The following is a 20,278-nucleotide window of genomic DNA, read 5'->3' as shown; positions in this document are numbered from 1 at the left end:
AGGCTAAACATACCCAGCTCCCTAAGCCGTTCCTCATAAGGCATCGTTTCCAGGCCTTTGACCATTTTGGTTGCCCTCTTCTGGACACGTTCCAGCTTGTCAGTATCCTTCTTGAACTGTGGTGCCCAGAGCTGGACACAGTACTCCAGGTGAGGTCTGACCAGAGCAGAATACAGTGGTACTATTACTTCCCTTGATCTAGATGCTATACTCCTATTGATGCAGCCCAGAATTGCATTGGCTTTTTAAGCTTCTGCATCACACTGCTGACTCATGTCAAGTCTGCGGTCTACCAAGACTCCTAGATCCTTTTCACATGTACTGCTCTCAAGCCAGGTGTCTCCCATTCTGTATTTGTGCCTTTCATTTTTTTTTTTGCCCAAGTGTAGTACCTTACATTTCTCCTTGTTAAAATTCATCTTGTTTGCTTTGGCCCAGTTGTCTAATCTGTTAAGGTCATTTTGAAGTGTGATCCTGTCCTCTGGGGTATTAGCCACCGCTCCCAATTTGGTGTCATGTGCAAACTTGCTCAGGATGCCCTCAAGCCCATCATCCAAGCCATTGATAAAGATGTTGAATAAGACTGGGCCCAAGACAGAACCCTGTGGCACCCCACTAGTCACTACTCTCCAGGATGAGGAGGAGCCATTGATGAGCACCCTTTGGGTTCGGTCAGTCAGCCAGTTACAAATCCACTGAATGGTAGCATTGTCTAGCCCGCATTTTACCAGCTTCTTTACAAGAATATCATGGGGCACCTTGTCAAAGGCCTTGCTGAAATCAAGATAGGCTACATCCACAGCGTTCCCTTCATCTAACAGGCTTGTAATTTTGTCAAAAAATGAGATCAGATTAGTCTGACATGACTTATTTTTCAGAAACCCATGCTGACTTTTAGTGATCGCAGAGTTTCTTTCTAGGTGCTCACAGACTGTTTGCTTGATGATCTGGCTCTAGAATCTTTCCTGGTATTGATGTCAGGCTTACTGGGCGGTAATTGTTTGGGTCCTCTCTTTTCCCCTTTTTGAAAATAGGGACAACATTTGCCCTCCTCCAGTCTGCTGGAACTTCGCCTGTTCTCCAGGAATTATCAAAAATTATTGCCAGTGGTTCTGAAATCACCTCTGCCAGTTCTTTTAATACTCTTGGATGTAGTTCATCTGGCCCTGGAGACTTGAATACATCTAAACTAGCCAAGTATTCTTGTACTACCTCCTTACTTGTTCTGGGCTGTGTTTCCCCTGCTGAATCATCTGCTCCATATTCTTCAGGTCAGGCATTGTTTTCTTTTTTGGAGAAGACTGAGGCAAAGAAGGCATTGAGGAGTTCTGCCCTTTCTCTGTCCCCTGTTTGCATTTCACCATCTTCCCCTCTAAGTGACTCCACTGTTTCCTTGTTCTTCCTTTTGCTACGGACATACCCATAAAAGCCCTTTTTGTTGCTTTTAACCTCTCTGGCGAGCCTGAGTTCATTCTGTGCTTTAGCTTTTCTGACTTTGTCTCTACATGTGCTGGCTATATGTTTGAATTCCTCTCTGGTGATTTCCCCCCTTTTCCATTTTTTGTACATATCCCTTTTAAATCTTAACTCAGTTAAAAGTTCTCTAGATAACCACCCTGGCTTCTTTAGGCACCTTCCATGTTTCTGTCTCATTGGTATTGCCTGAAGTTGTGCTTTTAATATCTCTCTTTTAACAAACTCCCAACCATCGTGAACTCCCTTCCCTTTTAGTATTTCTGTCCATGGGATCTCACCCAGCGTTTCCCTAAGTTTTCTGAAGTCGGCTTTCTTAAAGTCTAGGATTTGAGTCTTAGTATGCTTGGTTGCTCCTTTCCGCTGAACAATAAACTCCAGAAGAGCATGATCACTCCCACCTAATGATCCTGCCACATCTACCCCACTAACCAGGTCATCACTATTGGTTAGGACCAGATCTAAAATGGCTGATCCTCTTGTTGCTTCTCCCACTTTCTGGACAATGAAATTGTCTGCAAGGCCAGTGAGGAATCTGTTCAACCTTATGCTCTTGGCTGAGTTTGACATCCAACAAATATCAGGATAGTTGAAATCCCCCATTACTACTATCTCACCTCCTTTTGAATGCCTGGTCATCTGTTCCAGGAAGGCTTCATCTGTGTCCTCAGTTTGGCTTGGGGGTCTATAGTAAACTCCCACAATGAGATCACTGTTATTTTTCTCTCCCTTAATTTTGACCCAGATACTCTCAATATGGCTTTGGAGTTTTAAATCCTGGATCTCTTCACAGGTATACACATCCCTGACATATAACACTCCTCCTCCTCCTTTCCTATTTGGTCTATTTCTCTGAAATAGATTGTATCCCTCTATTTGTACATTCCAATCATGAGACTCATCCCACCAGGTTTCAGTAATGCCTATTATGTCATATTTAGTTTGCTGTACCAAGAGCTCAAGTTCATCTTGTTTATTTCCCATGCTCTGTGCATTAGTATACAGACATTGAAGACCATTTATCATTCCCCCATGCCTCTTATTTAAGGATATTTTCCTTCCACCACTAGGTCTGCGTGCTTTTTGCTCCATTTGGTCCTTGACATTTGGATGAACATCTTCAGAACTTGATAGACTCCTACCTTCAGGACCACTGTCTCCCTCCCCCATATAAGTCAGTTTAAAGCCCTCCTGATGAGGTTTTTGAGTTTCAATGAAATGCTATTTGTTATACAGCAGAATCAAACAGAGAGGTTTTAAAAAGAGCAGTTTTTACACTCTGTTTCCCGGGGGGGGGGATTCAAATTTCCTGCATACCTCTCAAGGCCATCTCTGCTCCTCCAGCCCAGTTTCTTACAATACCAAGACTGCCCTGTTACTCTGCAGGCTCAGAGAAAGGCAATGGGAAGATGATTTCATGGTGAGATTGCAAACTCCTCAAGGAATGTAGGCTGCTGAATGTCAGCAGCCAGTGATATCAGTTGGATATATACTTACTTGTGTGTGTTTTAAGGTTATACACACACACACACACACACACACACACACACTTTCATGGTCCAGAAACCACTTCATCAGCTATTTCAAATGTTATCCCAAGTTGTTGTTGTTGTTGTTGTGTGTGTGTACACACAGGAAAGTCAGAGAGGGGGAAAGAAATGCAAAAGAAGAAGAAGACAGTGCTAATTGTGTTGATTATAACACAAATTTCCAGGCATTGGTAAGTTATTTAACATCTGCAGTGAGATAGGAACACCTTATCTTGATCCAAGGTGACAGAATTGAAAATAAATAAGCTAAGGAAATGAAATGTGAATTTCACTGTAAAATCGGTTGGAATCCAGAAACAGTTTAAGTTTCTCAGCATTACTTGCTTCAGCTTCTGTACAAGCAACTCCCAGTTTCTGAGCATTTGATATGTGCACAACTGTGCACAGCAGCAAACCCAGAAGTGACCAAAAAATGTCATAAAGATGTCACTGAAACGTTGCCAAAAGATCAGAGCTGGGGCAGAACAGGGTGTTTGCAGGCTTTTCCAACTAATGTTCAATTACATGCAATTTCATGCAACTATGCAATAACCCAGAACACAACCCCCACGCAAATGGGGAGTTGCCTGTACTGAATACGGATCCACCTAACCAAAAGGGTTTCATTGCTAGAGTTACAGAGCAGATATCGAAACAAAAAATAAAAAAATTCCTTCCAGCAGCACCTTAGAGACCAAGTAAGTTTGTCACTGGTATGAGCTTTCGTGTGCATGCACACTTCTTCAGATGTGTGCATGCACACGAAAGCTCATACCAATGACAAACTTAGTTGGTCTCTAAGGTGCTGCTGGAAGGAATTTTTTATTTTTTGTTTCGACTACGTCAGACCAACATGGCTACCTACCTGTAACTAGAGCAGATATCCATAGCTATAGCTGAAGTATTGAATACAAAAGGAATGAGACATGGTATTAAATTGCAGAGTTCAATATACAAGTTTTAATCCCTTTTTAGCCTGCTATGTTTAATTGTCTTTAAAACACTTTAATTACTTGTTTTCAGTTATTCACTGATAATATTCCTTGTAAAACTGCTTAGAGATATTATTACAATCAAGTGGTATATGTATTTTGTTAAATAAAAATAAAACACAAGCAATTTGAAGACCATTAATTTCTTCTTACAAGTGAAGTGATGACCAAACTTGTTTTCTCTATACTCTCCCTAAAATTTAGTACAGTCACCAGGGGCTAAAAGAAGAAGAAAAGACTGTGGGCCAGACATGGTTACTACTACGATCTGGTGGGCTCTTTTTAAATATAGATTAAAAGCCTAGTTATCACAAAGATAAATTAGAACTCTTCAGCAGCAAAAATATTCAAACAGTAAACTTTGCAAGGTATTTATTTTATAAACCTGGAATAAAAATGCATTGAATCCAGCTCTTCAAACCCCATCACAATTCTGCAATTATAAAATTAGGACAGAAGCTTGCCTGCCTGCCTCAGGGGGTAGGCAAGTAACCCAAATAGCAAGGTTTTTAAGGCAAACCAACCTACCATTTGTGAGTCTCGAATGGAAAAGCACATTCACATGTATGCCTCAGTAAGGTAATTATTTACCCTTCAGTGTACAACAAAAGAACAGTGGACTAGGAGAAAGATCACAGCAGTTCCCAGCACTCCAGCTGAATTACAATACTGTACTCATCTCTGGGAGGATGAGGGTTGAGGGGAGCAGGGAAGAGAATCACTATGTTGTTGCTGCAACAGTATAACCACCCTATTACAGTATAATAAAATCACCGTTTTTGCTGTGAAAATTGAGATTTTAAAGCTCAATGGTTTATAATGTTCAGATCAAATAATGTAAACACTCTGCACTGAATGTCCCAATGCAATTGGTATTATGACTCAAAATAATATCCGCACAAGGTATATTTGTACAGTCACAAAGAACTTGAAAAAAAATGCAGACCCCCTGAGTCTCGGGTCGGTAGTGGCGTCCAGGGGGACTGAGAGGCCCGGCGTGGAAAGGAGGAGGAGGAGGAGGAGGAGTTGGGGGTGGGTGGTTGCGAGGTAGGAGGAGGAGGGGGTGGGGTGTGTGTGGTGTCTGTAAAAGGATATGGCATTTGTTGGTTTGCCATCCCCTGGAGGGCGCTATTATTATTATTTTTACAGAAAATCACGTTTTTACCTGTCTCAGGTATGACATATCTATACTCTATGAGTTTATGCAAAAACTTGCATATTGGACTGGAATGTTGTGTCCAAATTTGAACGCAATTGGTCCAGCGGTTTCGGAGAAAAGGCAGGACACACACAAACATGCCCTATAATCCTCCTTACAGAACTTCTTGTAGTTCTACTACCGTATCTTTTTTCCAATCTTGTAAGAACCTCTGGTCCAGTCGGTTTCAAATTTTTCCTGTCATCTTATCCAGTTCTGCCTAGTCCATTAATTTCCTCTGCCACTCTTCTTTCGTCGGTAAATCTTCTTGCTTCCATTTCTGTGCCATCAATACTCTAGCTGCTGTCATCGCGTACATAAACAGTTTGTTATCCTGTCTATTAATATATTCACCTACAATGCCTAACAAGAATGATTCGGGATTTATTTTTTTTACAAATGTATATTTCAACATCTTTTTCATTTCATTATATATCATTTCCCAAAAGCCTTTAACTTTCTTACATTGCCCATACATGAGCATCTCATCAATTGGAGTCCTTCATGTACACAGTCTTATCTAGTAGATTTACTCCATAGTTGAACTATTGAACTCTTGATCTCAATTATATTGAACAGCAGTTTGCAAAACTGCACATATATATATATTCTAGTTGTAACTAGAACAAGAGTAGCCCAGACTGTGGCAAGGCTACAGGAGTTCCACAGGAACTCCTCACCACCAGCACTACTTGGGCTTCCAGCAGCAATGCTAGGTCAAGGGACACATGCAAGCTATCTATCACCTGCTCTTTCAAGGGGAGTGTGACCCCATTCAAAACAGTCCAACCACTTAATTCCTGGATCCGGGGCCTCCAACCCACAGCACCTCTATTTTGTTGGGATGTAATTTCAGTGTTGAAATGCAGCCCATAATCACCTCGTCACCTGTTTCATATGGAGACAACCTGATTGGCCCACAGCATTTCATTTCATTTTATTTTAGCTGTGGGGCTGCCTGGTCTCGTAGTGGGTAGCAAAAAAGAAAAGGAAAGGCACCTGGGCATTTTGTTTTGGCACCCACAACCTAGGTCCCAGGAGCCACATGGCTCCTAGCCATTCCTATCCCAGTTTCTAACATTATATCAATCAAACCTGGGCTCATTGTTTGAGTGAAGCAAGACAAGGCAAATCAAAGCTTAAGTTTGCACAACATGCCAAGCCAAATCAAGGCATGGATCACAGCAGCAGCACAGAAGGAACGAAGTAGCCACAGTCTCCTCTTTGGAAACTTGCACGCGTTCATACTAAGCCACAGTTTGGCTCAGCCAGTTTCATCAGCAATCACATTGTAAACACTCAGTTATCCAATAATCTGAATCAATTTAAATGACACACAGAGGTTTCTAGTCCTCTTAGTTGCAAAGATGAGTCTAATAAAAGCCATATAAATTGAGAGGGGCTATCAAAACCCCAGAGTACAGTAAAGCAAGGGAATGGTGCTTCACCATTTTGCATACCTTCCTGTTGAGACCAGCACAACTGAACCTCTGAGAACAGAATTGAATATGTAGGGCTACCTAGCAAGCCAAGAACTTGCAGAGATCACAGTGCAGCAAGTCCCATTTTTAGAATGGGCTTGTGTCATCTAAATCCACTGGCCATTGCTGCATATTATGGCAGCAAGTTTCATGTGTCCATCTTGAATCCACTGGCCAGTCAATTCCACCGGATGTCCCCAAGTTCTAGTATTAGAAGTAAGGGAGAAATACTTCCTGCTGTACACCTTCTCCATGTATTTTATAAGTCTCTATTATGTCCTAACACACTGATCATTTTGGTAGCTCCTTTTGTGCACCATAAATCAGAAAAATACATTAAAGAGCTTGTGGCACTTTCAAGATAATAAAAAGAACTCTCTCTCCCCCTTGTGCCCATTTGCCTAAGAACCTGAGCCATGTGGTACAATACATGTAGGCAGCTTCAATGTGCTCAGGATTCTCACACCTTATGTTTCACAATATGGTGCCCTTCAGTGCGCCCTGCATTATTCCCCAACCCCCACCCCAGAGTCAATGCCTCATGTGCAAGTTGTCAATCATGCTTCAATTTTATTTACCATTTACCCCTGTATTAATAGCTAAGACCACCTCAGGTAGAGAAATGTTATTGCTCCCTATACCTGACCAACATAATTCAATATGGATAGAAAAGTGTTCTTTTTTTTCTGAAAGCAGCCCAGTTTGGGCAAGTCTATAGGCAACGAGAGTTTCAGGGTTGAAGGCCTATGTGCACCCTCCTTCAAGCTTGACTCTCATGTTCTACCTTCTGTGTACACATTTCCGTTCATGTGTTCTGGAATGAACACGTACTAATGTACACGTCTGCACATCTATACACACACACCTGCCTGCAAAAGCAACTGTTTAGTTACCTTCAGGAGACTTGCTCTTGCACCAATGCAATGCAGTACAAAAAGAAACGCTAGCAAGGAGAGGGAGGGGGAGAAAGGGACTCAAAAGAAGGGAACAACAGCTGAGAGAAACCCAAAGCCTCAGTGGAAGCAGATTTAAAGGGATTGTATTGCTCTTTCTCTATATATCCGATTAATGCCAGGCACTAGGGCTGGGCAATCTCTGGTTTTCAACATCACGATATATCATCAGCTAAATATCACAGTATCACGATATATATCGGTGGTAGCAGAGGGCCTTGCTGGGCCTTCTCGTGACAGCAGAGGGTCCCACCATACCTCCCTGCAGCAGCAGAGGGTGCACCCCGGTCTCCCACAGCAGCAGAGGGCCTTACCATGCCTTCCCGTGGTGGCAGAGGGTCCCGCCGTACCTCCTGACAGTGATGGAGGGTGCACCTGCAAAGTATCTGCAAAGTATCATTTAGCTGAGCTACCCCCTGGGAAGCTGTCACGTCTCCACCCTTTGTTCACTGGTATATTACCTTGTCAAAAAAAAATTAATCCTTCCAGTAGCACCTTAGAGACCAACTAAGTTTGTCATAGGTATGAGCTTTCGTGTGCATGCACACTTCTTTAGATACACTAAAACAGAAGTCACCAGACCCTTATGTATAGTCAGAGGGTGTGGGGGGGGGTGATGGGAATGGGTGATGGGCTGATAGGAGTGGTAAACCTGTTGATGACTGTTAACGACTGTTAACGACTGCAATTGGTCTTGCAGGAAAAAGCAAGGGCTGAGGTGCTAAAGAAAGCTTGATCATGTATAATGAGATAAGAATCCTATGTCTCTGTTCATACCAGGTCTCTCCGTGGTTTTAAGCTTGGTAATGAGTTGCAATTCAGCAACTTCTCTTTCCAGTCTGTTTCTGAACACAGCTACCTACCTGTCAATATTACCTTGTTGAAACACTTATCGCAATGTTATTTCAATACCGATATTCAACAATATGGTGATTTATTGCACAGCCCTACCAAGCACTTGAACACCAGAAAGGCTTTTGCTGAAACTTGGGGGCAATTTATATACCCAGTACAAAAACAAGTGGCAAGGGGGAGTGCATCTTGGTACATCTGAACATCCACCCATCTGAAAAGGCTTGGGGAGCTTCAATTGGCCCTTTGAACACTTCTGAGCATGCAGGTTCTCCTCACTCTGAGGAGACCTATTGCATTTGGGCAGTTAGGTGAAAGCATAAAACTGCTGTTTCATTTAGACCACCAACAATTAAGCAGTACCACAAATTTGCAATCAGAAAAAGTTACACATTTTACAAAGTGTGATCTGACTCCTTAATTTTCAGTTGTGCTGGTACCCAAGTTCCAGGACCTTTCCAGGAGGAGGGGGATGGGAAGGAGGAAAGAGGTCAAGTCAATCTATCAAATGGCCTCGACACTTTTAAAAAGGAAAAACACAATTGGAGGAAAAGTGACACATTGTGCAAATGAAGCGGTCACCACTGCAACAGGAACACACATCTTGCAAACTGTTGCCCATGAGAGCAAACAGCCACTGGACCATTTCTCCTATTGAAAATAATTATTCAGGCATTCATGGGAATGCAGGGGATGATACAGTAGTTCACTGCAGTCTATCCCCCCCCCCAGGAACAGTCAGCTCTAAGTCAGTCTAAAAACTGTAGTAAAAGCAAGGGAAACAAGTGTATAAGATTAGGGCTGGGTGACATCTGGTTTTCAACATTGTGATGTATCACCAGCTAAACATCACAGTATCTCAATGTATCACAAAATATATCCAAAGCGGCAGAAGGCCTCGCTGGGCATCCCCACAGCAGAGAAGGGCCTTGCTAGGCATCCCCACAGTGAAGGAGGACCTTGCCGCAACTACGGTATCCCTGGCGGCAAAGGGCCTCGCCGGGCATCCCTGCAGCGGCAAAGGGCTTTGCCGCACCTCCCCATGGCGATGGAGTCAAGTGATACAACTTCTTGCAAAGACCTCTGGGGTCGGAAAGCGGTATCTGTCTCAATGCTAGCTGTGGACAAGATGATACTTTCAACATGCCAAGGTGCCCCAGGAGCCTAGAATCCCAGAACTTTGCACAGGGCACCCAGGAAATAAAAAATGGTGCTTCACAGAATTTTAGAGTAATTTAGATTCAGTCATCAGGATGAAGCTGCCTTTTCTAAGCAATCATCAAAGGAGTACCTACATGCCACAAGCTACAGTGCATTTCATCTGTCAAGACTCAAAACTACAAAGGTATTGATGACCACCACCCAGGTCAGGCATCCCCAAACTGCGGCCCTCCAGATGTTTTGGCCTACAACTCCCATGATCCCTAGCTAACAGGACCAGTGGCCAGGGAAGATGGGAACTGTAGTCCAAAACATCTGGAGGGCCAAAGTTTGGGGATGCCTGATCCAGGTCATAGTCCCAATGAATTGGTGCAGCCTACTTTTAGGATGGAGTCGATGAAGTTAGGGCAAAGAATTCTCCAAGGCTTCCTTCATTCCTCAGATTATATGAAAGATATGGAGAAATTGTCTGGATAGAAGTATACCTGTTTGAACTGGATATATTTACTTTACCAAGCCCTGTAAAAATTGAGGTATTTTTTTTTAAAAGGCTTGGTGAAGTTTTTTCACCCTAATGATTAGAAATCAGAAAACAATGCCAGCCCTTTGAATGTTAAATTAAGATAGCTGTCTAAATTTATTCAATTTACTGAATACATTTTGGTTTTGTTGTTACAGCAGCTGGGGTGTTCTAGTACAGAATTTAGGGCTCCAAATCACATAGCAATAGACTCCACACCTCAACCTTCCTTCCTCAACAGACCATCAGCTACCCTTTACTGCAGTAACAGCTGATCTACTTGACAACCAACTGAACATTTTAGAGCTGTCAAATACAGTACAGTATCTCCAATGAAATGCATTGAAAATACGATTGCGGCACTCATCTCGCTTTACAGGCCGAGGGAATCGGCGATTGTCTGCTTCCACAGACAGTTTTTCCGGGTCATGTGGCCAGCATGACTAAGCCACTTCTGGTGAAACCAGAGCAGTGCACGGAAACGCTGTTTACCTTCCTGCCAGAGCGGTACCTATTTATCTACTTGCACTATGTGCTTTTGAACTGCTAGGTTGGCAGGAGCTGGGACCGAGCAACGGGACCTCACCCCGTTGGGGGATTCGAACCACCAACCTTCCGATAGGCAAGCCCCAAAACCCTGTACTAAAAGATTCAATAGCAGCTAAAAGCTGAAATGCAGATGGTGCCCTTCAATTCAACCTTAGTTTTGCACTGTTACACAATGAACTTGGGGTTTAAAATGTCTGAGCTCCACAGCCACTTTGCAAATTTGAAGCAAACTTGCAATGTTTACATGCACTTGTTTCAAAATACTAAAAATAGCTAGACAAGCAAAAAAAATTCCCCTTAATTCTGTCGCACTGTCCTCTTCAATTCCTGAAATTAAGAAACTTCCTCTGCAACATTCATCCTTAAAGAATGCTCAAACAGACTGAAAACGTAACAGAAACAGAAACATGACAAGCTGTACCAAATTAGTGCCATCATTTAATGTTGGCCTCTACTTACGTCAGAAGTCAACAGCCTGATTTCCCAGAAGTGGAAATGCAGAATCTGGGAACTTGAATAACTTGGCCAAGGGTCAAAGAGGGAAACTTTGAAAGAAGACAATTAAAAATGACTGATAAGCACCCAAATCTTGTTGGCTATGAAGTTTTTGAGGCCAGGCAGGCAGCATCTCAAAACAAAAGATGGGCAAACAGCTCAATATGTATAATAGGGAATGCTCCTTCCACCCCACTGTCAAAACAGCAACCCCCCTCCCAATTTAAAGACCTAAGTGCTCCAAGGAAACGTGGAAGAGAAACAATCCAGGCCATGTGACCCCAAAGAGAACACTGCTTCATAACTGTTTTAACATTTGCTTTGCTGTAGTATTTCAAAGCAAATACTACCTTGGATAATTTGGAAGAGCAAATTATTATCACTTTCAATAAATAAAAATAAACTTAGCGTTGTATTCAACTAAGTTCTACTCAGAATGAACCCTCTGAAATTAATCATATTCATTAACTTCAGTAAATCAACTCCCAAGTAAAACTAGAATTGGATACAACCCTTAAATTAAAATTACAAAGTCACACAGAAGAGCTGGATTTGCATTTACAAGATGGTTTCCCAATTCTGAGAAAGCTGGACACCTTTGACTTTTCCTGCTTGCACAGGGCTTGATGAGACCATCGAGAGAAAGAAGTTCCCAGATTATCATGCTGATTCTACTACCAAATGCTCCTGAACAAGGAATCTATCCATCTGTCAGTATTGCCTCATATTGATTAACAGAAACCCCTCTCAGAAAACTGTGCAACTCTGATGTTACTACATGCTCCATCAAGATAGAAGAAAAGTATCTGCATGCTAGTCAGCCTCATGATTAATAGTAAAGCAAGTCAACATGTTTCCTTGAATTGTGTAAATAAACCTGCTACCAAGAACAGGTTTGGGTGTTGTTCTCTAGAGATATGATAATGCAGAGTAAGAAACTTTGCATTTCATTTAGGTCACCTTTAACCATTCAAATTCACCAACATAGAAGGACGCATGCATACGAAGACATACAGCCAGACTACTGGCACATCTAGTTCAGTATTGTCAGCACTGATTGCCAGCAGCTCTCCAAGGTCTCAAACATGGGATAAGAAGGGCATGAAGGCAATAACATCTCCCACTGTTGCTCCCCTGGAATTTGCTCAGGATAGTCTGAAACCTTCTGCATGCAAAGCAGCTGCTCTACCCCTAAGCTACAAACCTTTTCCTGAAGGCCATTATTTAGCCATTATTGGCCCCTTGGAAAGGAGGGGTCAAGAGCATGTTCAAATCCTCCTGCTCCTGCAATGTGTTGGAACCAGGAGATACTGCGTTTATCTGAACATGGTATTTTCTGTGACTGCAAAATTAAAGCCTCTCTAGAGGTTAGACTTGTGCATACAGCTATCCATTTCTCTTTCCCCATAGAATAAAGTCTCCCTCCTTCCATGTCTTTTAGGAACACCTCCCAAATCATGCACACTGTAAAGCAAAACAACAGTGTTAGCCTTAATGTTAACCAGGGCACCTGTTTTTAGCTGTTTGAAACCATGCTCAAATGTTGGTTCCAGATCCTACTGAAAAATATTTCCCTTAATCACACTTAGAGATGATGAAGCAGATGTTCCTGCAGCTGCCTCTCAATCCCAGCTGCTGTTCACAGGCTGCCAGAATTACTTCTGAAACAGCCAATACAGCTGAGATCAATACAGCAAAATCCATTTGAGGGCTGCAGATAGTCATTTACTGGGACATTGAAACTCTTGTAGCCAGCAAGCTATTGTCTAGAATGGGAACGGGGAACCTGTCTCCCCAGATGTAACTGGATGTCATTGGCTCCAGCCAGCATGGCCAACAGCCTGGGGTGGTGGGAATTGTAGGACAGCAACATCTGGAGGGCCACAGGTTCCCCATCCGTCATCTCTAGAAAAGAATATACAAAAGTTAGATCATTGCTGCATCTCACACAGTGCTGCCCAGTGTGAGGGGGCGGGGCTGGCGCCCATTCTGGAGGTGGGGCGCGCCTCCCGGAGGGCTGTGGCACGCCTCCCGGGGACACGGCGCGCCTCCTGGAGGGGCGTGACGCACATTCCGGGGGTGTGGCGCCTCCCGGAGGGGCATAACACGCGTTCCGGGGGCAGGGCACGCGTATTGGGGGTTGGGCGGACGCCCGCAATAGCACCCCTTGGACCCCGCAGCTTGGGGCGGCCCGTCCCCCCTTATCTTCCTATGCCCCTGGTGCTGCCTGTACTTACTGGCATCAGCTCTCCAGGATTTCAGACAGAAGTCTCTCCTAGCTCTATCTGGAGATGCTGGGGATTGAACCCGAGACCTTCTGCATGCAAAGCAAATGTTATGCCACTGAGCTATGGGCTGTCCTGTAAAGGTCACCCTAAAAAAAGAGGCCTACATATGATTTCCTTTAAAAGCAGTATTTATTACATTTTTATCCTGTCCTTGCGCCAAAAAGCTCATTGTAGTGTACATAGCAAAGTCTCCCTCTTTTATCCTCTCAACAGTCTTGTGATGCAAGTGTTAGGCTGTGAGATGGTTAAGTCTAAGGTCACCTAGAAAGTTTCACTTGCCTGTCCAATACTCCAACAACAACATCGTGCTGGCTGCTGTTAGGTTTAATTAAACGAAACACTAAGTGTATTATTATACTTCAGTAGAATAAGGATACAGCACTATTTCCTTGCCTAGTTACTTCATGTTTAATAAAATGACAGTGCATTATTAGAAATAAAAATGAGTTATTAGTGTGTATTTTAAAGAAGTGCAGTATTCAATGAGGAAGGAAGAACTCTTTGCTACTCATAACTGGATGTTGTTGAACTACATCTCCCATCATCCCTGATCACTGGCTATGTTGCCTGGGGCTGATGGGAGTTGTAGTCCAAAACATCTGGAGGGCCACAGATTGTGTACCCCTGCTCCATCAACTCCCTCCAACCCAGCCCATGGTCAGGAAATGAGTGGATTGTCATTTAAAGCCCTTTAAAGTCCTTTATGGCCTCTGCCCAGTATATCTGAAGGAGCGTCCCCACCCCCATCGCTCAGCCCAGACACTGAGGTCCTCCTCTGAGGATCTTCTGCTGGTTCCCTCACTGCAAGAAGTGAAACAAAATAAATAAATAAAAATTCCTTCCAGTAGCACCTTAGAGACCAACTAAGTTTGTCATTGGTATGAGCTTTCATGTGCATGCACACTTCTTCAGATACCTTCAGATTCAGATGCAAGAAGCGAGTTACAGGAAACAGGCAGAGGGCCTTCTCAGGAGTGGCACGATCCCTATAGAATACCCTCCCTTCAGGTGTCAAGGACATCAAGAACTACCCAACTTTTAGAAGACATCTTAAGGCAGCCCTAGATTGGGAAGTTTTTATTGTTTGAAGTTTTTTTGATGTTTCTGATTCTGCTGGAAGCCGCTAACAACAACAACAACAACAACAACAACAACAACAACAACGTATTAGAAACAAAGGCATCAAAGGCTGCAATCCCAATTGATGCACATGGAGTGGATTAGGATTGAGTGGACATCCTACTGACTGGCCCCTGCTGTTGGTGGGAGATTTTGCTGTTGTGAAGGTTCCCACTGCAGATACAGTAGTACCTCGGGTTACGAACGCGATCCGTTCCGGATCGCGGTTCGTAACCCAAAAAGGTTGCAAACCGAGCGCCGCTTCTGCGCATGGCGCGCACGCCGCTTCTGCGCATGCACGAGGCGCGCCGCTAACACTTCCGGGTTTGCGGAGTTTGTAACCCGAACTGTTCGCAACACGAGCGGGTCGTAAACAGAGGTACGACTGTATAGGAAAAAATTGCAGGGGGTTGAAGGGTCCCTTCCAACTCTACAGTTTTATGATTCTGTAAAATTCCACCACTGATAGTGCTCCCATTGGCAGTAACCAGTGAAAGTTTCTGAAATAGGGTGTTAAGGACAGGGGCTGAGCAAAACTGGTCATGCTTCCATTGGATCCTAGGCCTGTCCACCAGGGCTAGATGTCAGGTTTTGAACATCAGAATGTATCGCCAGGCTAACATCGCAATCTGGCAGTACACTGTGATATTCAAAACCCTGCTTCCAACAGCAGCACTGCAAGACATCGGGGCAAAATCGCTGAGGTGGTTTCACCCCAGCACCTCACAGCACCAGGGAGGAAGCAGCTTCGTGCTCCCCGGCTGAGCAACCCCATCCTCCTCCAGCTTGCACATGAGCAGGAGAAGGATCGGGGCTGCCCAGCTGGGGAGCGTGAAGCTGAGGGAGACCCAATGCAAGCCAGAAAAGCATCAGCTCCCTCAGCTGGGTGACAGGAGCACTTTAACAGAGCCCCCACCCCACCACTGGTTCGCATGAGCCAGCGGTGGGTCAGGGGCTCCGTAAAACTGCTTGGCTGGGGTAAGGGCAGCCATGCACTCCTCAGCCAAGCAGTTTAAAAGAAGCAGAAGGAGGAAAAAGCTGTACCAGCACCTTGTCGATTCAGCTTGTTTCTCCCTCTGCATCGGTATGAGGGCAGAGTGGGACGGCTGCTTCACTCAGCGGTATATCGCTGGTGAAACTGCTCCTGCTCCTGAGTCCCTTGGCCTCTGGCTGCAGCTTGCTTTTCCCTCAGCGCACTGGTGGCAGAGGGACTCAGAAGTGCTGGCAGTTTCACTCTCAAAGTACCACCAAGTGAAGCCACCATTGTGGTCCTGGGTGATGTATCAATACATCGTCCAGGCCTACTGTCCACTCCTTGAAGAGGGGGCCCAATTTGGCTCCCTCTACCATGCCAGCTAAGAGCTGGTGGTGCAAAGGAAAATCCCTGCCTCAACTTTCACCCTTGGCTGGTAAGATTGCAGCGGAGAACCTGCACATGGCACTTCCCCAGCCCCTCTTACAATCGCTTTGCAAGGTTGCTACATTATCACACAGCAACATTATACAACATTTTCAGACACCAGTTTAGTTGATACAGTAGCACCCCTTCGAAATTGCTGAATGCTTATGCTTCAGAAGTGTACTTTAAAAGCTTGCCTTCAGAAGTAAGGATGCAATTTTTTAGCTCAATGCAGCATCTCGTTTGCTCTGACGAAATAATATATAAAGGCTTCCAGAAGGGTAGCTGTGTTTAGTCTGCTGCCACAAAAATAAAGAGTCTTGTGGCTCCTGAAATTTATTATTTTTAGATCGCATATCATGTAGTGTAGTGGTTAGACTGAGTGTCAAACCCGGACCTGGGATACTCAGCTTCAAGCCCTGCTCAACTATGAAGCTCAATGGGTGACCATGGGTCAGTCATTGTCTCTCAGTCTGACCTGCCTCAGCAGTGGCATGGGGTGGGCAGAACCAGTATGTTCCTTGAATGAAAGTTGGGATGTAATAAGCAGATGCTGCTTGGAGAGGACCATATTTCAGTGGCAGAGAACTTGCTTTGCCTGAAGAAGGTTCCAGGTTTCACACCTGGCATGTCTGTGTTTTTGTTTTGAATCAGGTAGCAAGTGATGGGAAAGACCTCTGTTCTGAAACCTAGGAGAGCCACTACCAGTCTGAGCAGACAATACTAGGCTAGATGGATAGCCTCGTACTGTATGCCAATTATACCACCAAGAAGAAGAAAAAGTAAGCTGTAATTTGTCTAACCCAGGGGTTGGGAACCTCCTGCCTGTGGGCCAGAACACGTCTGCCAGGCCTCCCCATTAGGCCTGTGAGGCCATTCTGGCCCAAGCCCAGAATGAAGTTTGTGGACACCACTGATCAGCTGATTTGTGGCACCTACAAAGTGCTGTGTGTAGGAGCTTCACAAGACTCAAAAACCAGCTGCTTGTTGGCATTTCGTGGGCTGTGTAACGTTGCATCTGATAAGTGAGTGGCCCCACCCACCCGCCAATCTCAACCTATGGAAGGTGGGGAAGATCCAGTTCCCCATCACTGGCCTACCCAGACTGCAGCAGTTCTCAAGGCTCCAGGCCAAGGGGCTTTCCCCATCCCAACTACCTGTAATGCTTTTTAACTGGAGATGACAAGAACTGAACCTGGGACCTCCTGCACACAAACACAGTGCTCTATCAGAGAGCTATGGTTCCAGCCTCAGGAAAAATGAAATCTAGATTATTTCAAGTTAAGGCTGCAAACCTATGCATGCTTGTTCATTTGAGAATAAGTCCTCCTCAATGCTATAAGACTTCCTTCTTAAGAGGCAGAACTATGCATTGGATCGGGCTCCGTGGTGACATTCGCTAAATGTCGAATTTGCATGATGCTCTGATTAATTTCTTGCATACTAATGGTGGCTGCTCCAAGACTCTAGAACTTTGGAGGGATCCCTGGAGAAGCTAGACTGGCTCCCTCTTGTTGTCCTTCCGCCAACAGGTAAAAACCTCCTTCTTCCAAGAGGCTTTTGGGAAGTGACTGCTTTTAGTGAAAGGGTTGGCGCCAAGCTGTTTTCATTGTAATTATTTGTATGTTTTAAACAAGTTTTATGTGTATATATATATAGTTTTAATTCTATTCATGTTTAACAGTTTTTTAAATAATTGCTTTTTCTCTGGCTTTCGCAAGCCGGAGGCCAGGTGGGGGCTCCATTCAACTTATTCAGTTGGGGGGGGGCAAAGCCTCCTGCTCCCCAGCTGAGCAGCCCTGATCCTTCTCCTGCTTGCATGCACGGAGAAGGATCGGGGCTTCCTCAGCCAGGGAGCGGGAGCACTTTAATGGAGCCCCGACCCCACTGCTGGCTCGTGCAAGCAGGTGGCGGGCCGGGAGCTCTGTAAACTGCTTGGGGTGAGGCAAGGGCACTGGCGTGCTCTTCAGCCAAGCAGTTTAAAGGAGCGGAAGGAAGAACAAGCTGTATTGCACCTCGCCAATGCAACTTGTTTCTCCCTCTGCGCCAGTTATGAGGCAGAGTGGAATGGCGGCTTCACTCAGCAGTTTCACTCAGCGCTCGTAAGTCCCTCTGCCTCTAATGCCCGGCTGCAGCTCATTTCTCCCTCTGTGCGCTGGGCACTGGTAGCAGAGGGACTCAGGAGCAATGGCGGTGTCACTTGCAATATACTGCCGAGTGAAGGCGCCATCACAGTCTGCTCGTCATACATATCAATACATCACCCAGGCCTACCTATGAACTATAATACTTTCATGGTACCTTCTATCACATTTCTCATTTGAATGGTTCAGAGCTAATGGGAATTTCTAATGCTGTACTATAACCTCAGCAAAATCAAGCATGCAGAAAATCATGCCAGCCCTTCAGGTTTTGGATTCTAATAACTACATTTAGCCCAGACAGAAAACTTCACACATGAATTTCCAAAGCCACTGTGATACAGCTACTGGATAACTAAGTATCCATAGCGCTGATTGGTAGGACAGAATATACAGTATAGCCTCGGATGAGAAAGGTACCATCACCGGGTGTATGTGAACAAAGTTTAATGGTGCTTTAATGTTGCATTATAGAGGTGAAACAAAACCATATCAAGAGATCCAACTTTTTTTACCTCATGTCATCCAGTTTTGTTATTATTCTGTACACTCGTTGAATGATCAAAACTATGTTTAAATCTAAAATTTTAATTATTTATCTCATCCTGTTTGTGAGTTATGAAGGTTTGAAATTTCAAAAAACTGACAGTTTTGGCCTTGACAAACAAAGGATGAACCAAGGACTGCAACTGGTCACACTTACACTTTGACAAAAAATGAAATCTTGTGTGCAACAAATGCTCTTGAAAAGCATTTGGTGTAAAGTATAAATAATGGAGGAACAAATGTTTTCATGCGTAAAGTGTTTTTTTCTTAATTTTACATTTGTTTAATATGCACTTTATTGTAATGTTCATGAAATTAAGTACTAACAAGAATTCTTTCAAAGTGTTAATTCTATCACGCTATAGCAAGCTATCACTCGGCTTTGGAACACATTTTTAAAAGAAAAGCCTGAGTAGCTTTTCAGATAACTTTTAATTGAATAACTTTCTAAAGAAATGCTGATCAGAAGTAATTGATATTATAGTTTGAAGTCTTGTTCATTCTGTTATAATTTACTCCAAGAAGACCCATTTATCCTAAATAAAGCCCAATAAAGCAGACACGAATGTACTAATTATTATTTTTATGTGATCTCACTGAGATCCCAGGTTGAAAATTTGCAGCTCTTCAAAATACATTTTGGGAGAGGAATTTTATCATATTAATTTTTAAAACACTTTTTAACAGTTCCAATTTTGTAACTTAAATTGAAAATTTAAAGTAAGTCCATCACGTGACCTATCATATTAAAGCCCATGAAGTTCTGAAAAGATTTGTGTTTTTAGTTTTGACATATCTCAATTCTGGGCTGAGCTTTTAAGGTTTCTGTGTAGTCCAGCAAGGCAAAAATAGTCATTTAAAAAAAAAATTCAAACCCTCATAACCAGTGGTGGAGCTTCATGGTCTGGCACCAGGGGCAGAGAGCAGGCAGGGGCGGGGCTGGTGCATGTTCTGGGGGTGTGGCGCGATGGCGCCCTCGGGATCATGCTGCCCGGGGCGGAGTGCCCCTATTGCCCTGCCCTTCCTACACCCCTGCTCATAACTAACAAACGGGATGAGATTTAATAAAATGTAGATTTAAACTTAGTTTTGATCATTCAACAAGTGCACAAAATATAAAGACAATTGGATAGCATGAGGTAAAAAAGTTGGATCACTTGCTATGGAATGACCTAGAAAGGGCTACAAGCCGACAGACACCTGCATGTGTCAAAGGAGTCGTACACACTTAAAAACACATCCCACTTTAGTCTTAAGTGCCAATGAGCACGGAGTTTCTTCGTGGTTTTCTGAGATTACTGCCGATGTGCAGAGTTCAAGAAAAAGACAAGTACATTTCCGTGAACATCTAGCTGTGGCATCACAATCACATTGTCATTGGCAATATCAAGGGTTAATTGCTCTTACCTTCAGCTACATCATCGTCCACGGCCCCTTTCACCTGAGAAAAGCACCACTGAATGTCATTCCCGCCACCTCCGGCTCCTAGAAACAAAACAAAAGTTAAACAAATGTAATCCACACCCTGCTCATTAAACTTGCTGGACTCTGCTAGCATTCCACTCTAGTAAACAGTGGTTGC

At 43.9% G+C, this 20,278-nt stretch overlaps 1 protein-coding gene across 2 annotated transcripts in view; it reads right to left on the bottom strand.

The window, feature by feature from the left end:
* The window catches only part of PPP2R2A (protein phosphatase 2 regulatory subunit Balpha), a 78,924-nt gene that overhangs the window by 55,867 nt on the left and 2,779 nt on the right, over positions 1 to 20,278 (bottom strand). For both annotated transcript variants that reach the window (XM_035138789.3, XM_035138790.3), the window contains exon 2: positions 20,104 to 20,181. In XM_035138789.3, coding sequence (XP_034994680.1) covers positions 20,104 to 20,181 — 78 coding nt within the window. The remainder of the gene's footprint in view (positions 1 to 20,103; positions 20,182 to 20,278) is intronic.

The sequence above is a fragment of the Zootoca vivipara genome, chromosome 14 (genome assembly GCF_965207765.1).
Source record: "Zootoca vivipara chromosome 14, rZooViv2.hap1.1, whole genome shotgun sequence".
Lineage (NCBI taxonomy): Eukaryota > Metazoa > Chordata > Lepidosauria > Squamata > Lacertidae > Zootoca > Zootoca vivipara.
Note: the sequence above shows the minus strand (reverse complement) of the source record. Positions and strands in the feature narration are given on the sequence as shown.